Source organism: Hipposideros armiger, unplaced genomic scaffold, assembly GCF_001890085.2.
Source record: "Hipposideros armiger isolate ML-2016 unplaced genomic scaffold, ASM189008v1 scaffold_465, whole genome shotgun sequence".
NCBI lineage: Eukaryota > Metazoa > Chordata > Mammalia > Chiroptera > Hipposideridae > Hipposideros > Hipposideros armiger.
The window spans coordinates 374,336-398,157 of NW_017731815.1; the positions used below are offsets into that span (position 1 = coordinate 374,336).

At 37.6% G+C, this 23,822-nt stretch overlaps 1 protein-coding gene across 1 annotated transcript in view; it reads left to right on the forward strand.

Moving 5' to 3' along the window:
• Nucleotides 1–23,822, forward strand: part of CDK14 (cyclin dependent kinase 14) — a 504,392-nt gene that overhangs the window by 18,406 nt on the left and 462,164 nt on the right. The window contains exons 2-3 of the mRNA XM_019666203.1: nucleotides 2,968–3,213; nucleotides 21,168–21,262. Of these exons, the coding sequence (XP_019521748.1) occupies nucleotides 2,968–3,213; nucleotides 21,168–21,262 (341 nt within the window). The remainder of the gene's footprint in view (nucleotides 1–2,967; nucleotides 3,214–21,167; nucleotides 21,263–23,822) is intronic.

Below are 23,822 nucleotides of genomic sequence, written 5' to 3' on the forward strand. Positions count from 1 at the left end.
AAAAAAAAAAAAAAAAAAGAATCCATGAATTGATTCATTCCTCTGTTTTGTTTTTTACCCTTTAGTTTTTGCTTCTTTCAGCCATGTTTTGTAGTTTCTCAATGTAGAGGTTGCCCATATTTTGTCAGATTTATCACTAAATGTTTTTTATTGTTTGAAGCTGTTGTAAATAGTGGTTTTTTAATATTTAAATTTCTGATTGTTGCCAGTATCTAGAAATACAAGCGATTCTTGCATATTGATCTTGTGTCTTACACCTTTGATAAACTTATTATTCTCGTGGCTTTTTAGGGGTAGATTTCATTGGATTTTTTACATAGACTATAATGGTCTTCTCTGAAGAAAGTTGCTTTTATTTCTCCCTTTCCAATGCGAATGCTTTTTATTTCTTTTTTCTTGCCATGTGGCATTGTCTAGACTTACAATACAATGTTGATTCAAAGTGGTGAGAAGGGCCATCCTTGATTTGCTCTTGTTCTTAGGAGAAAGACATTCATTTTCTCACCATTAATATTTATGCTAGCTGTAGTTTTTTTGTAGATGCCCTTTATCAAGTTGAGGACATTTCCTTCTAGTTTTAATTTGTTGAGATTTTATCATGGATGGGTACTGGATTTGGTCAGATGCTTTTTCTGAGTCTACTGAGATAATCATGATTTTTAAAAAAGGTCTGTGTATTAGTTATCTATTGCTGCATAAAAAATTACCCCAAAACTTAGCATCTTAAAACAGCAGTTTCATTTAGAATCCAGATGCTCCTTAGCTGCATGCCTCTGGCTCAGGGTCTCTCATGAAGTTCTAGGTCAAGCAGAAAGGCAGGATTGTGGTCGAACTTGAAAGCATAACTAGCTCTAGTAGTTGTTTTCAGGCCTCAGACCTCGTGCACATGTGCCTCTCCACAGGGCTGCCTTATGCTATGACAGCTGGCTTTCCTCAGGGCTAGTGATCTAAGATAAAAGGACTGAGAAGGAGAGAATACCAATACAGATGCTGTGGCCTCTTATAATCTTTTCTCACAAGTGATAGTCCATGATTTCTGCCATATAGTATGTATTGGATACAAGTCAACAGATGCAGCCCACACTCAAGATCTGGGGACAAAATAAGAGTGTGACTGCGTGGAAGTGGCCACCACTGGGAGCCATTTGCGAGACTTCCTACCATTGTACATTAAAATAATGAATTACACATTTTTGAATGTTAACCTTGCCTTCCTGGGATTAATACTACGTTTGCATGATTTTTTTATCCTTTTTAATATATTATTGGAGTCAATTTGTTAAAAATGTGCCAATAATTTTTGTATCTATATTTATGATAGAAATTGATCTGTAGTTTTCTTGTAATGTTTTTGTCTGGTTTGGGTGTTGAAATGATGCTGGCTTCATATAATGAGTTGGGAAGTATTTCCTTCTCTACCATTTTTTGGAAGAGTTTCTGTAGAATTGGTATTATTTCTTTCTTAAATGTTTTGTTTACATCACCAGTGGTGCTGTCTGGTCCTGGAATTTTCTTTGTGATAAGGTTTTTGGTTACAAATTTAATTTCATTAATAGACATAGGCCTATTCAGGTTTTCTATTTTTGTCTGTGAGCTTTGGTAATTTTTGTCTTTCAAGGAATTTGTTTAATCTAAGTTCTTGAATTTATTGGCATAATATTCTTCATAATATCTGTAGAATCTGTAGTGATGTCACATCTTTCATTTCTGAAATTGGCAATGTATGTTTTTTACCTTTTTGTCCTTATCATTCTGGCTAGAGGTTTATCTATATATCTATATATCTATATCTATATCTATATCTATATCTATATCTATATCTATATCTATATCTATATCTATATCTATATCTATATCTATATCCATATCCATATCTATATCATTTATCTTCTTTGAAAACCAGCTTTGGTTTCAGTGATTTTCTTTTTTGTTTTCTATTTTCTATTTTATTTATTTCCACTCTGATGTTTATTCATTCTTTTCATTCTTCTGCTTAGTTTGGGTTTCAATTGCACTTCTTTTCTAGTATTTTAAGATCTAATCTCATTGTTTTGAAACCTTTTCTACCATGTGCATTTAATACTATAAATTTTTCTACAGTTAAAGTACAACTTTAGCTGCATCCTGCCATTTTGGTATTTTGTGTTATTATTTTCATTTAGTTCAAGATACTTCCTAATTCCCCTTTTGTATTATTTAGTTTCTGAATATTTGCTGTTGTACTTACTTTTTAAAGTACTTCTTTTTCCCCCTCTGGATCCTTAAGATATTATCTTTATCGGTGGTTTTAAGCAATTTGATATTGATGTGCCTTTGTGTCATTTTCTTCTTATTTCTTGTAGTTGGGGGTTCATTGGCTTCTCTGGCCCATGTGCTTATATATTATAATTATAATTTAGTTGCTTCAGTGAAGTGAGTGGTTTCCCATCCATATCACATCTATTGCATGTTGCTTTCACATCTGTAAGAAGAACACATCAACACTGGAAAACATTGAGTTCATCTAATCTCCTTGTGATAAATTGTGAGTTTTTGGTCATGAGTAAAGGACTCTGCCTTGAGTCTTTTAAAGGCATTTTCAACTATTTTCTGACCTGATAAAGTATGATGATATCCTTCTCATTTGACTTAATTAGAATCAAACCTGTGCTTAGTAGTTGAGATACACTCTTAGGACACAGTCGATGCTAAATAACACAGTTTAGTGTGTTTCCTTTTTTACATTTCACTGTGCTCATACATATACATACAAATGTCTATATTTATGTCTGTATCTATCTGCATGTATATCTGTTTCTATTGATATCTATTCGTATGCATAGATTGAGTCCCCATGTGGAATCGTCCTATATATATATAAATTAAAAGTGGGATGCTTTCTAGAATAACCAATCTGCATATTTTTGACATTAAAGTTTGAGGAGAGAGTTCTGAGTTCAATTTCTTTCTTTTTTTTTTTATTCCCAGATATGTGTCACAAAGATGTCTACACGGAACTGCCAGGGAATGGACTCAGTGATCAAACCCCTGGACACAATTCCTGAGGATAAGAAAGTCAGGGTTCAGAGGACACAGAGCACTTTTGACCCATTTGAGAAACCAACTAATCAAGTAAAGAGGGTGCATTCAGAGAACAATGCTTGTATTAACTTTAAGACCTCCTCCACTGGCAAAGAGTCTCCGAAAGTTAGGCGGCACTCCAGCCCCAGCTCGGTAAGTGCAGCTTCTCGCTTATCAGTGGCTAAACAGGAGTAGCTCTTAGATGAGCCGCACGCTGTGCTGGAGAGGGTAGGTGGCTTTATCCGTGCATTAGGATGCTTTCTCTCCCAGGGTGGTTTAATGTTTTGGAAGAGAGAGAGAGAGTGTGCTCGAGCAAACTAGATGCACACTCTTTATTCATAAGCACCCAGCAAGCAAATGAGAATTGATTCAATTTATTTTTGGAAAAATCCCTTTTTTTTTTCTAGTTTTTTCCAATTAGAGGAGTTTATGATTAAATATCCTTGGGTATTTCATACCCTTGGAGAGGACATTGAACTTGACTGTGCTTGCAGGCAGTAAGGATAGTTCTGAATTTGGCAAGTTCACAAAGAATGTTAAAATTTGTTCACTTGTCTTATTACAGTTTGTTTTCAGTGTAAATATTTTAAAATTTAAGACTTAAACATTGAATCTTCTTAAAGAAGATCCTTTTTATTATAATGGAATTTTCTAAACTCAAACTACATCTAAATTCAAACTATATCAAGTCGTGCATTTTAACCTAAGGTGGTATGAAGATCTGAGGTGACTGCTGCTTTTTGACTGTAAAATTTTTATGGAAACTCCTGTTTGCAAGGTTGGCCTGTACTTGACATTGTAAAAAATATCCTTATGATCTTTTTAACTTAAGTACTTTTAAGATTTAACGTACACTTAAGAACCTTTGGAATAGATGTTCTAAGAGTTGAAAAGGTAAGAGAATGCTCACAGAATTTTGATTCTGTCATCTTGCTAAGAAACACCTGCCATTTTAAATATTAACACAAATTTTAAATATTAAATTCCATGAGAGCCAAAACAGAGCAAGAAGTGTCAACTGCTAGAAGAGTAGTGGCACTTCAATTTAATTAAACTGTTTGACACTGCACAAATTTTGTGTCACATTTTGTGTTAATGTAGCTCAAATAAATATTAATGCACCATTCGTGAAGAGCACTGATTACCTGGTTTTCTCCAAACTGGCCCCCATAATCTTGTCTGTGATTGCAACGTAGCATCCACCGAGGTCACAGATACATCACTACCTTCTGGGAGAGCATTTAGATTTAGTATCATTTAGAAAAAAATGAAAGGAGTTGTTGAAAATGATGAAGCCTGTGTTCTGGAAAGAGATTTATATATTTTTTACTGCATAGTTATCTTACATATATCATTCTATAAATGATATATGGCATTCTCAGATATTGCAATGAGGCACACTTATACTAAAATATTATTCACTTTTTAAATGAAATTTAACTTTAGTCGTCCTGTTTTTTATGTGCAAGAGTAGTTCTAATCCACTGGTGCGTTACTTCTCTTGTTGTCCCATTGTTCCTGCTTCGGCCACTGGGAGCTCTTTAGGTTGGTTCCGTGTCCTTCTGAGATGTGTTCATCCCTTTGTTTTTTGAGCACTTCCATACTTTCTGGTTGTACAAGACACTCTTGGTTTATATTGTATTTTCTCAGCCCCAGATGTAGAATCGGTCATTTCTCCAAAGAGCCCTGGTTCCTTTTATGAGAAAATGGTATTTAGAAACCAAGATGTAGGTGCTGGATATGCTTGTTGCTACCGGGGTCATGTAATTTTGAAAGTCAAGGTGTACATCATGGTATAATGGGGTTTCAACATTTATTTTTAATTTCTAATAAGAAATTAACTAAAATCCTTATCAAAGAAGTTGAGACATCTGATGCTGTCTGTGTCTCTATCTTTAAAGTTAAATTTATTGTTTATTAAAGTAATGCTTGAACATAGCTTAAAAGGTCAAATAGAGGACTCTGAGAGGATGGGAGTGGTATAGGTTTTGAAACGCCTCAGATAATTAGATGGAAGAACAAGAATAGTAAAACCAAAACCAATGGATGACATTGACGACAAGGTGACGGTATCTTCCTGAACCTCGAAATAGGAGTGAGGGGAACAGATCATGAACAACTTTAAAAACTGCACAGCATCTGAAACTGTGAGGGAGGATGCTCAGGGATGAGTGAGTCCACATGGCAGCTCGCTGGTCCATTTTTAGGACACTGACATCAGCTGGGAGGGGAATTCGATGGCTCCTGTGAGTGGATGAATGCAAGGAGACCATGGGTGGTCTACTGGTGTTGGAGTGGTCGGCTGCTCTTTCTCCTGTGACTTTTCCAGACTGTCCATCGGAAGCACCTTTCCAGGCCAAAGCCCTGCACTGAATAGAAAGTGTTAGAGTCCACTTCTGTGCAGCGTAGATTCAACAGGGGCAGAGGAAATGGTGTTGGAGAAAGAAACAGATGGGGGAATATAGAGTGTGCTAGATTGGCTTTTTTGTAACTTCATGAAAATAGAGTAAAGAAATTTATTCCATGGAGCTAGAAAAGCCATCTGGATCATACCCCTCTCTTATTAAACTACAGAAAAATTCATTTTACTTAAAAAAAAATCAATAGCAAAATTATTGGTTGAATCCCATATAAAACTATGAAGAAAACAGAATAAAGATTAGAATAACATCTTTACAGGTAATGAAAGCAAGCTAGAAGGAGGTAAAATTATCTTTATTTGTGGATTTTTATGTAGCTGGAAAATCTAAAAGAACCAACAGTGAGAGAAGTTAGCCAAATAGCAAGTTATATAAAATTAACATACAAAACCCAGTAGAAACCTTTATAGAACCAAACAAGAATCAGTGTTGAAACTAGTAAATAAAGCAAATGACTAAGCGTTTATTTTCTGTGATTCATATATGAAATTTACCTCATGATAATCTAGTCATTGATCAAGGGAAGTTTCTCTTTTAGATGTAATCCCACTAATAAATCAGGAAACAATAATAAATTTAAGAATCACCATTTGGCAACCCCTGATGAATTAATACGTGTAGGCAGTGGTTATCAATGCCTGCTAACATCACCAAAAAAGAGACAGCCAGACATGATGTCCTGATGGAAGTACGAGGTCAGACAATTAAGTTCTCAAACTCATCCTAGAAAAAGTGCTGCACCCCTCACTGCTGAATGTCACTACGGTCACCTTCGAAGTACTCCCCTTGGGAAGCTATGCACCAGCACCTAGTCCACCCTTCAGAGCAATTTTGGAACTCTTTCTGGAATGGCCATCAGAGCTGTTGTCGTATTACCCTTGATGTCCTGAATGGCATCAAAATGTCTTCCTTTCACTGTGTCCTTTATCTTCTGTTTAAGAAAGAAGTCATTGGGGGCCAGATCAGGTGAGTAGGGACGGTGTTCCAGTACAGTTATTTGTTTACTGGCTAAAAACTCCCTCACAGACAGTGCCCTGTGAGCTGGTGCATTGTTGTGATGCAAGAGCCATGAAGTTTTGGTGAAAAGTTCAGGTCGTTAAACTTTTTCACGTGGCCTTTTCAGCACTTCTAAATAGTAAACTTGGTTAACTGTTTGACCAGTTGGTACAAATTCATAGTGAAGAATCCCTCTGATATCAAAAAAGGTTAGCAACATCGTTGCCTCATGTTTGCGAACTTAATTGTCAGACCTCGTGTGTGTGTGTGTGTGTGTGTGTGTGTGTGTGTGTGTGTGTGTGTGTATCTTGTGGTTGACATTCAATATTATTCTACATCAGCTTCAGTTGTACAGCACAGTGGTCAGGCATCTACACAGTCTATGAAGTGATCCCCCTGATAAGTCCAATGCCCGTCTGGCACCCTACATAGTCTTTACAACACTATTAACTATATTCCCCATACTGTATTTTACATTCCTCTGACTATATTGTGACTACTACTTTCTACTTTCTAATCCCTTCACCTTCTCCCCCACCCCCAGCCCCTTTCCCATCTAGCAACCTTCAATTTTTTTCCCTTATATCTGTGTGTCTATTTCTATTTCGTTTGGTCATTTATTCTGTTCTTTAGATTCCACATATAAGTGAGGTCACATGGTATTTGTCTTTCTCAGTCGCTACGCTGTTCACAGACTGGTCATTGTCTGTATTAGAGTCATGACTAAAACCAAGGAACCAAGAGTGCCTTGACCTTGTGACCATCACACTCTTCGGTACGTCCCGAGTTTGTCCATATCATGGCACTTTAAAATTCAGGCAAAATGTAATGAATGTGATTTTATTTAAATTGGCATATTTCAACAGGTGTTTCACAGATTTTGTTTATTTGTTTCAGTCACTTTTTGCATGCCTACTCTTCCTGGGCCTAGTTCCTAGGGAGTGATTAATACGGTCACTGACAGCCCCAACTTTCCCTCCCTTTTTCCTGCCACCTCCTCCAACCCAGCTGTGCTCTTCAATGGCTAGCATGATTGGGAGTGCTCCTGGAGACTGTGCTCCTGTCTTGCTGGCCCAGTTTAGAGGGGATTTCATCGAGCTGTGCATTCATAAGCTGAGCTTAAAGAGAACATATTTTCAGATATTCGTGTTGAGATTACTGTCCTCTGTGCATTCCACAGATTCCTCAAAGTTTACGTTTTCTCATCAGCAGGAAAAATCTACATCCCGTGATAGGCAGGCCCAATCTGGAGAGGGGGAGAAGGTGCACACTTGAAAAGGAGAGTTCCGCTTCGGTTCTCAGATGGTTATCCTCAGGGATCTCATCTTGGCACTACTTCGTTCTTGTGGGGACTAGACAATTCCCAGACAGAACCAAGCCCCACTGTCAGGTTGTTACTACGTATGGTGCTTGGGTCTGTCCCTCTGTGTAGCATCTAGATCGATTTTGTAATCAACATACCCATCAAGTATGGATTACCTTTGTGCGGCTGTGTTTAGTAGCGCTCGAAACGCAGGATGATAGAGCCTGTTCTAGAGATCAGGGCAGAAGAAAGATTAGCCATGGCAGGATTCACTTCCTTGTTTCATGAAGTCACATAGTTCTAATGGAATCCTTCCCCACCTTGCCCGCACACCCACTCTCACAATTGCAGTGTAATGTAATAGAGAAGTGATTCTTACTTGTGGTTTTCCTGCAGTTCAGGTGGCCATCAACAGTCTTAGTCAAAGGGTTATGTATGAAGATTAAAATCAGTTTTCAGTGAACTCATTTTGAAGCTGTGGACATTCTTATAGACATATCAAGGTACAATTACAATGAACACGAAGGTATACTCATGTAACTTATAAAAATGCATTTCAAAAACATGTCCCTGTTTCTAGGAATGGGTTTTCAGTAGATGACAGACTTAAGCATAATTGAATATCTCTTCCATTTGGATAGGAGTTAGGTCTCCATGGGACCTACTAATGTAGTAGTGATAAAGAAAATCCATTCTTGATTTCACTCAAGGATCTTAGATGAATTACTTTCCCTCCCTCCCTCCTTACCTTCCTTCCTTCCTTCCTTCCTTCCTTCCTTCCTTCCTTCCTTCCTTCCTTCCTTCCTTCCTTCCTTCCTCCCTTCCTTCCTCTGTCTCTCTTTTTCTTCCCCCCTCCCCTCTCCTCCCTTCCCCTTGCCTTCCCTTTCCTTCGTAGCTTTACAGTCAAAGATTTATTCCAAATTTCCTCTTAGTTTTAGACATTTAAATAGAAGTTCTCTGTACCAAGAATCACTTGGCTACAAATTACAAACCCTTCAAGTTTTAGAAATACTTTTAGAAGAATTCTTAACTTGTAGCGAAGTCTCAGTGTCTGTGACTTGAAGCATCCTAACAGAATTCGGTAACAGTTAGCTCCCTGCTTTTGTTGTTGTTGAAAAGGAACCTTTTCCTTACCAAAATATAGCGTGTGGGATATGACCTTAGATAGCACCTAGTTTTATAGGCGAATAGTGTTTGTAGAGAGAACCATGTGGTAGCAAGAGAAGAACACTTTATCCTCAGGGATGAGGAAATTTTAATATTCTCTCTGAAATGATGAACTTCAGTCTGTAAAGGGTCTTGGCTTCTCTTTGAAACAATGACAATCAGTGTAAGGCGATGGGAGCACAGAGGGTCTCAACATGGTCCATCCCCTTCTTGCTGAAGGAAATGCGTCGTGAACACCTAACCAGAGGGAGGCTTTAACACAGCTGGGACTGCATATTTTGGTAACGAGAACAATTTAGCATGAACACATTTATAACTGAGCGTGCATCTTTTAAATTGTAGTTCTTAGTGAGAAATTCACTTAATTCACAGTGTTAGGTTATAAATTTTCAGATACACCTTTAACAATAATTTTGATTAGTGGACTTTACTGTGAAGTACTACTTTACTATGAGGTAATACTTAAGCTTAATTGATATTTCAGTTTTATTTATAAAAGATAGCAAGTAATATCTAAAATTCAGATATTAAGTTCTTAAGTATGAATACTCATATGAGGAATGACAAACATTTCCTACATGGCAAAAGCATAAGGGATTAAAATATTCAATAATTCAAGAATTTATCTTAAAAAACTTAGAGTTTCAAACAAAGATATACATTTGAGGAATTCATGATAACCTTCTTTTTAATAGTGAAAACTAGAAACCATGTAATTGTTAGGATATTCATTAAATGTTATAATACAGCCACATGATGGTACACTGTAACACCATTAAAAAATCAGGTATGATGATGTGGAGGAAAAAAGAAACCTTTTTATATAATTAGTGAAAAAATTAAATATAAAATTACATATACACTATAATACTAACTATGTTTCTAAAAATACACACAGAAGAAAAGTCTGGAAAGAAATATATCAAAATGTTCACATCACCTATTTGTGAGAGAGGGTGAGTTTAATTTTAGTTTTCTATTTTATTGACTATTCTACAATGACTATATATTAGTTTTATAATCAGAGAGAATAAAGGGGTTCTGCTCCCCATTCTTTTATACCTGAAAATGGAAAGAAATAAGACAGTCACATAAAGACCAGTTTTCCATTGGTTTATCCAAAATAACTCCCTCTTCAAATACTGCTACTGTGATATATTTAAATAAGGAGGTCGGTTCAAGAATTTCCTTCGTTGTTTTGGATTTCTTTGCCATGGAACCTATTCCAGCCATGATCACCTTTCAGGTGGAGACTCCTCCTCCTCCTCCTCATCTGTGTGGTGGAAGAAATGCTCTATAACTTCCAGGGTTGATTTCTGTATCTTTAAGCCCCGCAAAGACCCTGGAGGCTCCCCTCCTTTTGATTTCATCTGATATGGATTATAATGTAAACGTGCTGTGCTAAAACGGCTTCTAAATAAACAGCACCAGAAGAAAGCGTGCTCTATATTTGCTGACACGTAAGTCTGTTGCAGCTTGTTTCTTCTTCTACAGTCACTTGAGTTGTGATGACAGTGGGCACATGTTCTTTTGTGCTCAGATGTCATTGCTTCGTGGTTGATGCAGTTTTAAAAGACAAAGATAGTGAGGCCATTGCATCAGTGAGGTGATACAGCAGTCTTTTTACCTTGCGTGTTATGAAGCCCCAGAAACGCCTCTTTCCCCCTGCTGCTGCTGGAGCCCTCATTACATTTTTTTCTAGTTTTACCTCACTGCTGGAGACTCTTAAGAACCCTAATGCCCGCCACAGCTGTGGTTGTCACGCGAGTTGTCACACAGAGCAGCTGGAGATGGCCGAGCCCAATCAGGTCTCAGTATTAAATACTGGGCTGTCGGAAAAGTCATGACGTATTGTTTCTGTGTTTTTCGTCGCAAAAATGCGTCATCACTTTCCGGACAACCCAATAGAACCAACCTCAGGGTGGTGTTATAGGGATTAAATTTAAGGAACGTGTTTAAAGGGATTAGCTCAAAGCCTGGCACATAGTAAACATTTGATATTAGCTAGTTGTTTTTGTTAATTACACAAATAATGAACTAGAGCTAGTAAGGCAGAGTGGCAGACACCATTCAGCCGCAATATTATCTTCAGTTTTTCATTATCTGTGCCAATGTTCCCCTCCACTGGTCCAGACAATTGACAGTTCTCTGTACCTTTGTTTTGTTAAAAAAAAAAAGTATTAACATTATCTCATTCAATTCTATGTGTCCGTGCAGTTAGTGTCTGCTAGTAATTGCTGATTAACCCTCTGTTTCCAGTTCTCTAAAGTGCTACCTCAAGCCTGCACCCTAAGTAGATAAGTGATAAGCAAGGGATAGTTGCCCCATAAAGCTGTTTCCCATCCCTCCATGCCCCTGACATCAAAGAGCCAGAGGATGTTTAGGGTTGACAACATACTGGTTTGATCTAGCATCTTTATTTAAATGTGATGATTTAATAAAGTTACAAGGGAAAAAAAGAAACCAAAGACTTGGATTTTAATTATGAAGCAAAATTGGATCTTTCCTTCTGAATTATTCTTAGTTTTGCTCATTTGATAGGAAAGGTTTTATATTGGCCTCTTTAAAGACTTAGCACTTGGATTCCTTATTTATACAAATAGTAATTACAGTTCAGAACATTACTGCATACTTAAAATAGGAGGCCAACTTTATAAGAACCTAACTCTTAAAGCTCAGACTATCTCATAGACATGGCCTATTTTATTGGCACATTCTTTTGTATACTAGAACAACGTTTAGAGAGGCGTTAAATGTATGTGATTCTTGTTATAGAACTAGCATGAGTGATCTGTAAATTACAGTGTATTTTCATAATGTCTACATATCGGTTTCACTAGACAAATAACATTGATTGTATTACCACCAAAGGTGGTGAAATATTAATTTTCTGCCATCACAGTGTCCATAGAATATATTTTAGCTATGGCAGTTAATGCATTCAAATTCATTTAATTAGATAAATAGACTACTTTGTGCCATTAGCATCTTCTCTTACTTGAGTTTTCTTGTGGATAAATGGAGTACATATAAAAAAATATTCCCCTTAATTTTCTAATTTCCTCAATTCAATTTCTTCAAGTCATAAGTTTGGTATGGTCTGTGTCTCAAATTGATTACATCAACTCTATTATATAAGGCAGTTTATGAAGAGTGAAGTATATCATTTTTAGAAATTACTTGTCTTTCCAGGAAGAGAAGGTATTCTCTTACAGATTTTGTGTAACTGTGTCTCGTACTTGTGCTAAATACACATTAACAGTTTATCTCCTAATATGAGTAAAGAGGTAATTTTCTGCTGCTGCTTTTCCCTCAACTTAGATTGGATTTATTCTTAAAGGAGCACAAAAGCAAACATACAGACTTCTCATTCTGATTTTAAATAATTTAGAGTGGAACTGTGAACACAATATTTTCCCCATTGAAGATCATTTTATACCGAAGTTTAATATAGGTTTTAAAATTTCTATTTAAAACAGGCTCAGGAGGGTGATGGTAAAGTGTAACATTTGCAAGCTGTTTCCTGGTGATGAAAAATGCATGAGAACATAACCCACACAGGACTAGTTAAGCGATTTTGAATGTAATTTTCCATTAAGTTTTACTCGATTCAACTCAATACATGGTTTGTACTTTACAAGTTTTCTTAAAGAAAAGAATAGGTGGTCCATTGTTTTTATTAATCCCTTCCTTCTAGGTACTTTGTTGTTCCTTTTCTACTGGCAGCTTAAATGTCTAACTCATACTATTTTCAACCTTTCTTCTTTTTTAGTATGTGCATATAGATTTAAATTTTCTTTCATGTATTGATGTGGCCGCATCCCATGGGTCTTAAAATGTCATGTCCTCAGTGCTATTTATTTATTTATTTATTTTAAAGATTTTTATTAAAAATAGCTAACTTACACTATCATATTAGTTTCAGGGGTGCTCCATAGTTATTCAGCATTTAGAAGTGATCACCATGGTAATTCCAGCAACCACCTGACACCATACCATGCTATCATGATATTGACAACAGGGAACATTATTGATTATGTTCCCTATGCTGTACGTTACATCCCAAAGACTTATTTGTTTTATGCCTGGAAATTTGGACCGCTTATCCCCCTTCACGTCTCCACCCCCGCCCCCCCTCCCCCGTCTTTTCAAGTTTTCAATTACAGTTGATGTTCAATATTTTATATTAATTTTAGGTATACAGCATAGTGGTTAGACATTTGTATAATTTAAGAAGTGATCCCCCTGACTAGTCTAGTACCTACACAGCACTGTACATAGTTATTATCATATTATTGATTATATTCCCTATGCTGTACTTTACATGCCCGTGTTTGTAACTACCAATTTGTACTACTTAATCCCTTCACCTTTTTCACCCTGCCCCCAATCGCCTCCCATCTATCACCCCAATAAATCTTGTATCCACCTGACACCATACATAGTTATTACAATATTATTGACTCTATTCCTTATGCTGTACCCTACATCCCCATGACTGCTCTGTAACAACCAATTTGTACTTCTTAATCCCTTCCCCTTTTCACCCACCTCCAACCCCCTCCCATCTGGCAACCATCAAAATGCTTCTGTATCTATGACTTTTTTTCTGTGTTTTTTTTTTGTTGTTGTTGTTAATTTTGTTCTTTAGATTCCCCGTGTAAGTGCAATGTAACTAGCAGTTTCTGCTTCTTAATCCCTTCACCTTTTTCTCCCTGTCCCTCAACCCCTCCCATCTATCATCCCAATAAATCTAGTATCCACCTGACACCATACATAGTTATTACAATATTATTGACTCTATTCCTTATGCTATACCCTACATCCCCATGACTACTGTGTAACAACCAATTTGTACTTCTTAATCCCTTCCCCTTTTCACCCACCTCCAACCCCCTCCCATCTGGCAACCATCAAAATGTTCTCTGTATCCATGAGTGTGTTTCTGTTTTGTTTGTTTATTTTGCGCTTTAAATTCTACATATAAGTGAAATCACATTACATCTGTCTTTCTCTGTCTGACACGCCACTCAGCACAATACCCTCCAGGTCCATCCATGCTGCTGTAGATGGCGAGAACCCATTCCCTTCCATGGCTGAGCAATATTCCATTGTATATATGTACCACCTACTCTTATCCATTCATCCATCGATGGACACCCAGGCTGCCTCTACATCCTAGCCATTGTAAACAATGCTGCAATGAACATATGGATGCACACATCCCCTTGAAGTAGCATCTTGGGTTCCTTCAGATAAATACCCAGAAGTGGGATTACTGGGTCCTTCTTTGTTTCTTGTTATAGCCTTTGTTCTAAAGTCTATTTTGTCTGGTATAAGTATTGATACCCCAGCTTTTTTTTGTTTGTTCCCATATTAATGAAATATCTTTTTCCATTCCTTTACTTTTAGTCTGTGTGTGTCCTTCAATCTGAAGTGAGTCTCTTGTAGGCAGCATATGTAAGGGTCTTGTTTTCTTATCTATTCAGCCACCTAAGTCTTTTGATTGGAGGATTTATTCCATTTACATGGAAAGCAATTATTGATAGATATGTAGTTATTGCCATTTTATTATTCATATTTTTAATCTTTTTTTAATCTTAAAGAAGTCACTTTAAGATTCCTTGTAATTCTGGTTTGCAGTTCATGAACTCCTTTAGATTTTTCTTGTCTGGGAAGCTCTTTATCTGTCCTTCAATCCTAAATGATAGCTTTGCTGGGTAGAGTAATCTTGGTTGTAGTTCCTTACTTTTCATCACATTGAATATTTCTTGCCAATCCCTTCTGGCCTGCAAAGTTTCTTTTGAGAGATCAGCTGATATTCTTATGGGAGCTCTCTTATAAGTTACTAGTTGCCTTTCTCTTGCTGCTTTTAGGATTCTCTCTTTGTCTTTAACCTTTGACATTCTAATTCTAATGTGTCTTGGTGTGGACCTGTTTGGGTTCATTTTGTTTGGGACTCTTCTGAGCTTCCTAGACTTGTATGCCTATTTCCTTGGCCAGGCTAGGAAAGTTTTCAGTCATTATTTCTTCATATAGGTTCTCAATCCCTTGCTTTCTCTCTTCTCTGTGTGGTACTTTTATGATGCGAATGTTGTTACGCTTGATGTTGTCCCAGAGGTGTCTTGAACTCTTCTCATTTTTTTGAATTCTTTTTTTTTCCCTGTTTTGATTGGGTAGTTTATTTTTTTGCTGCCTTGTTTTCCAAATGGCTGATTCCATCCTCTGCTTCAATTACCTCTGCTGGTAATTCGTTCTAGTGCATTCTTCATTTCAGTTATTGTAGACTTCACTTCTGACTAGATCTTTTTTATGGTTTTTATGTCCTTTTTTATGCTTGCTATCTCTTTGTTGAAGTTCTCACTAAGTTCCTTGAGCATCCTTATAATCTTAATTGTTTTTAACTCTGTATCTGGTACATTGCTTGCTTTCATTTCATTTAGTCTTTTTTCTGGAGTTTTCTCCTGTTATTTTATTTGGAATATATTTCATTTTTCCTCATTTTGGCTGCCTGTCTGTTTGATTCTATGTATTAGGTATTAGGTTGTTGGAAAAGTTGTGATGCATTTTGGCAACAAAAAACATAGAAAAAATATGTCATGACTTTTCGACAACCCAATAGTTAGATCTTTTACATTCCCCAGTTTTGGCCCTGTAGTAGGTGCCCTGTAGGGCCCAGTGGCACAGTTTCCCTGGTCATCTGCTCCAGGAGTGTCGCTTGTGTGGGTTATGTGTGCCCCTCCTGTTATACAGTAGTTGAGCCTTGATTGCTATTGGCACATGAGTGGGTGGGATTGACTCTCAGGCTGATTGGCTGTGGGGTTTGGCCACATCCACAGATTACAGCTGCTGTGTGGGGGTCTTACCCCACTGAGTGGGATTCATCCCATTGGGCTCTGGTGCCTGTTCAGGCCACCCTTTGGGTGTGCCGCTTGTAGGACTAATTGGGTAGTGCTCTGCTGTGGTCTGAAGACATTGTCTAAGTATGTTGGTTCTGGGCCTCTTGTGAGGGGCTCAGTGCAGGCCCATGTCAGCCACTGCCTATGACTGTCTGGATCTGCCTTGTAGGAGCTACAGAGTGATCCGAGGTTGTTCACTGCCTGTGCTAAACCTGGAGGTGGTTGGGAGAGGCCACACTGGTAACCAAGGATGTCTGCCACCAGCATGGGGCCTGGGGTAGCTCTGCAAAATGCCAGGACATCCCAAAGCCTGCTGCCACCTGCCAGCTCCCTCAAGGTTCAGCCACTGATAAAGCCTTGTGCGGTATGCAAGTTGGGTGAGGCAGGTTCTTATAGAGTCACTAGAGTGGAAAAAGTCATGGTCTCCAGGTTAATGTAAATTCTGGTTTGGTGCCAGTGCTGAGCCTGAAGCTTCTCAGCAAGTCTCAGAGCACACCAAAGGCCAGTTGCCGCCAGCTTAGGTGTTGCGGATTTCAATAGTTTTCCAAGAAAGAATGCAATGTGGGTGGTGCTGGCTGCTGGAGAGAAACTGCCTCAGGTGTTGGGCGAGTGGGGTGGGGTGGGGTCCGAGTGAGTCAGTAGGGTAGAGCTGCAGAGCTCACCAGACCAATCAGATTCAGATTTGGCCATAGGGGGCGGGCTTAACACAGGAAAGATGGTGCCCACCTGCCGGCTGCCTGTGAGGAGGATTCCACACAGGGAAATGCCAACTGTCCTCCAGCCTTTGTCCTGAGGCCACACCACTCAGTTGGCCCCCCCATATGTCTCTGATACCCCCTGAGTCACTGTCTGTCCACCAGAGCTCAAGGTGAGTGCTTTCGAGGAAGAGAATCTGTGTGCAGGCTGTTTAAGATGGTGCCCGGGTTTCCGCAGCCTTCTGTCCCACCCGGATTGTGGAAATCCCTAATGTTTTTTACAGCTGGATGTTGTGGGGACTCCTTTTTCTGGCACCAGTACTGGGGCTGGGGAGTCTGTTGTGGGGCTGGAGTCCCTCATTCCTTTGCGGGGGGCGGTGGGGTGGGGAACTTCAGCAGCCGAGATATCCTTACTGATTCTCAATTGCTACATGGAGGTTTGGGGCCCATTTTGCGTCTCCATCCCTCCTACCAGCTTTGACATGGCTTCTTTATATCCTTAGTTATAAAACTTCTGTTCAGCCAGACTTCAGATGGTTCTTCAGGTTGATCTATAATTTAGTTGTCATTTTAATTTGTTCTTGGAAGGAAACAGGCACAGTGTTTATGTACTTCATTATATTGGATATGGTTTTTCTTTTATTCTTTATTTGTGATTTATTGCATTGTGTTTATGCAAAATAACTGGGAATGTTTCTGTGGTTTTGAATATTGAGATTTTTTGTGTGGCCTAATTTATGGTCATTTTTTTGTGACTTAAATATGTACTTGAATGTATATTAATATGTGTATTAGATCAAAATGCTAATTGCAATATTCAAACCCATGTGTCCCTTACGTATTAGTTGTCTACTTGCTCTATTGATGTCTGAGTGATGTATATCTCCCATTATCACTGTGGACTTGACAATTTCCCATTTTGTTGCTATTAGCAATTGTTTCATACTTTTTAAGACTATGTTATGTGGCTCAAACTAGTTCATGATTCTTAAATTTCTGGGTGGATTTTAATGTTCATTTTAATGGGATATACTAATTTAATATGTTGTTTTGTGTATTTTGTCTTCCCAGGATTTTGGAAAAATACTTATTTTTGCTATATTTTCTTTTTTATTTTCAGATTTACTCTTTTGTTTTAATTTTTGTTTCTTCTCAATAGCATATTGCTAGATCTCCTTTCTAGTTCTAATCTGAGAAGTTTCTACTAATAGAGGAAGTTTGTTCATTTATGTTTATTGTAATCATTAATATGCTTAGACTTAGCTTCCTTCTTATTATATGACTTATTGCTTGTCATACTTTCTTATTTAATATTCCACCTCCTCTAATCTCCCACTTCTTACTCTCTTCCCCACAATTTTTCTTTCATTCTCCTCTGCCCAGAATTTGTTTGGGATTTGTACACCTTATTTATATTATTCTAGGGATTACCCTTTACAAGTTAAGAAACATATTAAAACTTACACATTTGGACTTAATCAGTATCTGCAGTCAATCAAGTGAATCTCAATTATGCTTTATTTCTTCTATCCTATTGTTCCTGTCTTACTGCAATTCTCCTATCACTTGAACTACATCGTATATTGATTTAATGTGGAATTTCATATCCTGATTTTTTTTCTTATGATGGTGGTAAAATTGCAGTTTTTCCATCCCACTTAAGAAACTACCTTGAGTATAGGATTAGTGACTCAAAATAGTTTTCCCTTTTCATTTTGAAAATATTCCTGAATTGTCTTTTTTTCACTTTTCATTGTGTATAATAATACACTGCTTGTTGGGCGATTTTTCTGTTTAGATGCAATTTTCCCCGAAATTTCTTTGGAGAATTTGTACAAACATTGAACTTACTACTTTTTCACATATGTTTATTCTTTTATTCACTGCCCATTAAGTGTTTTATTTCACTGATTAAACATTTAATCTCTAAATTTCTAATTGTTTCCTTTTATAGGATATAATATCTCAAATATCTCTGAAGATACTCTTATTTTTATTTATTTTATTTTTATTTATTACCTTTGCAATTTAAAATCTTTTACCAGTGTTTTAGTTTATCTGCCTATTGAATTTTATGCTTCTCTTGTTGATTTTCTTGAAATGATTTGTGTTTTTTGGTTTATACTCATTTTTGTATTTGAGGATTGCTGTCACCTTATTGTGTTTTCTGTAAATTGTTTGTGATGACTATGTGGGGGCAGAGATTACTGCTTGGGATTGGGGATGTCATGTTTTCTCTAGGTATTGGCTGCTTCAGTCCTTGCTCTGCCCCTCTAACCTGAATACCCACAGTCTCAGCTCTCTCTTCTGTGCAAATGCCCCTACAGTTTGCGTGGGAGGACACCATGTGCCTAGGTGTGTCCATTAGTTTCATAGTTACCTAGAGACTCCTGCATCTTTTATCTGTAATAATCTTCTCCTACATGTTGGAGTTTGAGGTTCCCCCAATCTTTCTTCTAACATTTTGATCCTGATTACTTTCTATCTTTCAGAATTCCTCAGGATTCTGATTAGATATTAGCACTCTTTTCTTTTGTTTTCCATGCCTGTGTCTGATTTATTATTACTATTATTATTTTTTTAAAGATTTTTTATTGGGGAATTGGGGGGATGGGAACAGCGCTGGGGAACTGGGGAAGGGGAACAGACAAGCCGCTGTCCTTTTGTTCCTCAGTCCAATTGTGGAGGACGCCGCCCCACTGGCCCAAGTTGGCACCATCACTGCGCTCCTCCCGGGCGAGGCAGATCAGTCACCAGCTTCTTTTTTTTTTTTTTAAGCTGAGCCATCCTGCTACCTGTTGGCAGCTCAGCGGCTGCTCAGCTCGGGCTGGACTCGAACCGCTGTTGCTCAGAGCTCAAACTCTTAAGCGAGCTCTTAACCAACTGAGCCACTCGGCCGGCCCTAGTCACCAGCTTCTGGACGGCCGCTCACTGCGGCTGCTGGCCGCTCACGCTGGCTGCTGGCTACACACGGTAGCCCATGGCAACCCACTGCCACAGGGGCTGCAGCCTATGCCGTCGCTGGTGGCTCACAGCAGCCCAGCTCCAGGTTGAGCTGTTGTTCAGCATCTTAGCTGTGGAGGGCAGTGTCACTGGCCCTCATATGTGGGATCCGAACCGGGGCCCTCTGGCGTCCCAAGCCAGCTCTTTACCATCGCGCCACTCGGCCGGCCCTGATTTATTATTTTTAAGGAAAAGTATCTTTACAGTCACTGCATGGCATTTTGGGTGGGAGGGAGCTCCGTAAGAAGCATGTGCTCAATTTACCACGTGGAATCCTTATAAATGGTAGGAGTCAGATTCATTGCCAGTCTGTTGTTTTTTTTCACTAGTGGTACAAGAGCATATGCTTGAGAATAGTGTTCTATAAACTTTCTGCAAGAAATTCTTTCCCTAAGCTTCTAAAGTTGGTTACTTACAAAGTACCACAATCATTAGCAACTTTTTATGAATTATATATGTACACATATATGTATATTTATAACTGATCAGATAATCCATTTAAGATGCTTTTAACTCCTTATGTAATTATCATTTTCTAATATGTTTTGGTATTACTCTTTTATAGTGACATTAAAATAATAGATAATTTGCTCCTATGGAAGAGAACATTCTCCTTTTATTGCTCTCTGGTGAAAATTGGGGTGGGTGTTGAGCACAGCAAGAGTGATTCGATCATCCACTCTTAGCACTTTTATGGTCATGATGGGATGTACCATTTCTTATGGAAGAGTTATTTTGTTGCAGTTAAACTTTAAGGATTGGCTTAGTAGTAGACATAAGTGAGTTTCTTTTTGTATTAATTAGTGATATGTGAATGGTACATCTTTGATTATCTTTTTGCATTATCACTGAAAGATATTGGAGGAGTACCTTTGTATGACTGAATTCTGTACAGTCATAATTTACAACAGGGTTCAGACAGTAAATATTTTTAACTTATTGGCCATGTGATCTCTTGTTACAACTACAACTCTGTTGTAGCTTGAAAGTCGTAAGACATGAATATGTATGACTGTGTCCCAATAAACTTTATGTGTGTAAATGAATGTATCTGACGGTGTTCCAATAAACTTTATGGACACTAAAATTTTATTTGCATATAATTTTCACATGCTATGACATTTTATTCTACTTTTCACCTTTCCCCCCCATTAAGAAAAGTAAAACCCTTTTTAAGCTTACGAGATATACAAAAACAGATGGTGGGCAGGATTTGCCAGCCTCTAATTTAGAAAATGATATAATAACATGGAAAATATTCATAACTTATTGAGTGAAAAAAAAAAGCAGGTTACAGGACAGTATGTATAGTGTAGCCCCATTTATGTAAACAATCATCAAGATAAGGAATAGCACTGGAAGAAGGGCTATCAAAATACTGACAGTGGTTCCCTTTTGGTGGTTAGATTACAGGTAAATTTAAACGTATACACTGTGTTCCGTTGTGTTTTCTGAGTGTTGTACCCTGAATATTTACTATGTTGTTTTTTAAAATAAACAGTCGTATCAGAAAAAATTTATTTAAAAAGTGACAGAGGATCTGTATATGTGTAGCAAAATTGGGTCATTTATTGTTAATTAGTTTGATACAATCTGTTTTGTTTATCTTGTGCTCCATTTTTAGCCAACAAGTCCTAAATTTGGAAAAGCTGACTCATATGAAAAACTGGAAAAACTGGGGGAAGGATCTTATGCTACAGTATACAAAGGGAAAAGCAAGTAAGTTCATTCGCTTTTGAATATTTGACATGTAAAATGTACCTGTTCTCCTAATACTAAGTAACAGTATATTTAAATAATTTTCATTTAATATATAACAAATTTCCTCCTCAGGTTTCTGTTGTTGTTATTGTGTTTCTTTTAACAAGTGTAAAACTCAGTAGAATTGGCTTTCCCTGCTAGCAAACAGCTTTGCAGACTTCTCCAATTTATTTTTCCTGTCCTGCCTCCTCCCCTCAACTTCATTTTCTTTTTCTCACTGGTGTTGGGACCCTCGAATGAGAATTTGTTTCCAGGTAAAGGATATTATTAATTTCTTGTGGCGGTTTAGCATTTGCTTAATGGTAAGAGTACTGATTTGACAAAGTTAAAGGTGTTGGCCATTCTTGATGTCTTTTTAAATGAGCTTTTACTCCATCTTTCAGAAGTTACTTAATTAAAAATACTACATACTCTTTCTTTTTTCTACCTGCCTGTTTTGGCATCAATGTTGCATATATTTTCACAAATAGAAACAACTTTCCCCTCATTTGTTCTCATCTCTCATGCTGTCCCGGAGTAAGGGCACAGATTTGGAGCCTTACAAAGTTCACCCACACGTGTTTCTGATAGGCTCCCTCCCACTCCCTGACTGATTAAGAGAACAGAGTTACTGTATTTGGTGGCATGTAGCTTGTAGAAAACTTAATGCTATTTCTGAAAGAACTGCTGGTGACTCAAGTCTTGTTTTACTTTAATCACATTACCAAATAATGTTGAAAAATAATTTTGTAAATTATCCCTGTTTTTGTCTCATTTAAGTCATTATAAAATATAGGAAATTCCAAGCTGGTAAAAAAAAGATGTAGAAGAAAATTCTCTGAAGTATAATTTTAAACACATAAGTAGAAATTTTGACTATGTGTTGATTTAGATAATCTTTGACTTTTGTGGAATGTATTTCCACATAAGTTTGTTTATGATTTATGAGTTAAGATGAAGGAATATTCCTGATAAAGAAAGGAAGATATGTAAGTAAGGAAGTGCCAAAATGCTATAAGTCAAAAATAGTAGTTTTGAGATCTTAGATATTTGAAAAAAAGGTCTTTGTTTTTTAATTTGGATAAAAAGTAAACATGATAGGGAATAAACAAAACAAAACAAATCAAAATCTAGAGGGCTGTTAATGACTTAACTGTGTTACTTGAGCATTATAGAATGCCACGGTAATGGTCTAAATGGTTGAGCTAGTTTCAGTAGGGGTTGTCTCAACTTTTATATTTTTTCCTAAAGAAAAATAGTTACAACTCTACTGTATAAAAATTACTTGTCCACTTAATGTTAATAATGTGAAGATGTGCTGGATTAAGCAGTTATGTTATTTATAATATGGTGTAATCATTGTCTCATTTACTCCTCACAATACTCTATGAAATAGGTCTTATTATTATCATCTCCCTTTGGCCAGGTATTTGTGTTCTTAGAGAGTTGTAGCCACTTGTCCAAGTCCATACAGGTAGTTGGTGGCAACATTCGGTTTGCAGACATTCTTTTCCTAACCGTTACACTACACTGCTTCCACAGTATAAGGCCTTCCTTGGAAAGACTTGGTCCTTGTTGAATATTGCAGATGGTTCTCACATGTGCTCTGAATCCAACAGAAGCAAACATACTATTTTATTATAAAGAAACAAACCAATGACTTTGAAATGGCTTCTCACAAAAGATGTGCTCAGCTGATTTCCAAATGTAAGTTAATAACTCTATTAAGTGTTTAAGATTTATGTCACAGCCTTGGAGATGGTTGAAAAATCCTCCATTTACTAGGCCTGAATAAAAGAAAGACTGCCTTTTAAGTACCAGAAATCTTTGAAAAGGATGGTTCTGGGCAGTTAATACTTTTCACTCCAGCAGGTCGAAATGTATTTTGTCACCATTTCTCAAGCAGTTTCAAGCCTGCTGTCACATGTAGTATTTAATTTCCACCAGCTGGAGATGAAAGCCATTGCCAACGCACCTTCTTTAAGAGGTGACAGGTTGTCTGTGCTTGCTTGCTTCAAGGTGACAAGGTCAGGCCAGAGAACAACAGTTACATGCCACCCAGCAGTACTAGAGAGCTGCGTTTGTTTGGTGCTACATAATATGAAGAGCCCGCTAAGTGTTGGGATCCCTGTTACAGTACTTCTCACCACTCTCCCATAAATGTCTGCAGCCCTGCCCCCATCTTTAAATATTATCTGTAGCCCTTTTTTCCAAGAGCAGCTATCATTATCTTGCAGTAAAGCTTCCTGGCATTTGTAGAGATCTCACTGATATTTGGTTTGGGGGCATTTTACATATATGTGTTGATTTACATGCGTCAACTTTGGATTTTGCTGTGAACCTCATTGTATTCATTTGCTAGGGCTGCCAAAACGAAGTATCGCCAACTGGGTGGCTTAAACAATAGAAATGTATCAGCTATAGTTCTGCAGGCTAGAAGTCTAATATCAAGGTGTTGGCGCAGAGTTGGTTCCTTCCGGGTCGATTTTGTGAGGGAGAATCTGCCGCCTGCCTCTCTCGTGGCCACTGCAGCATGTGG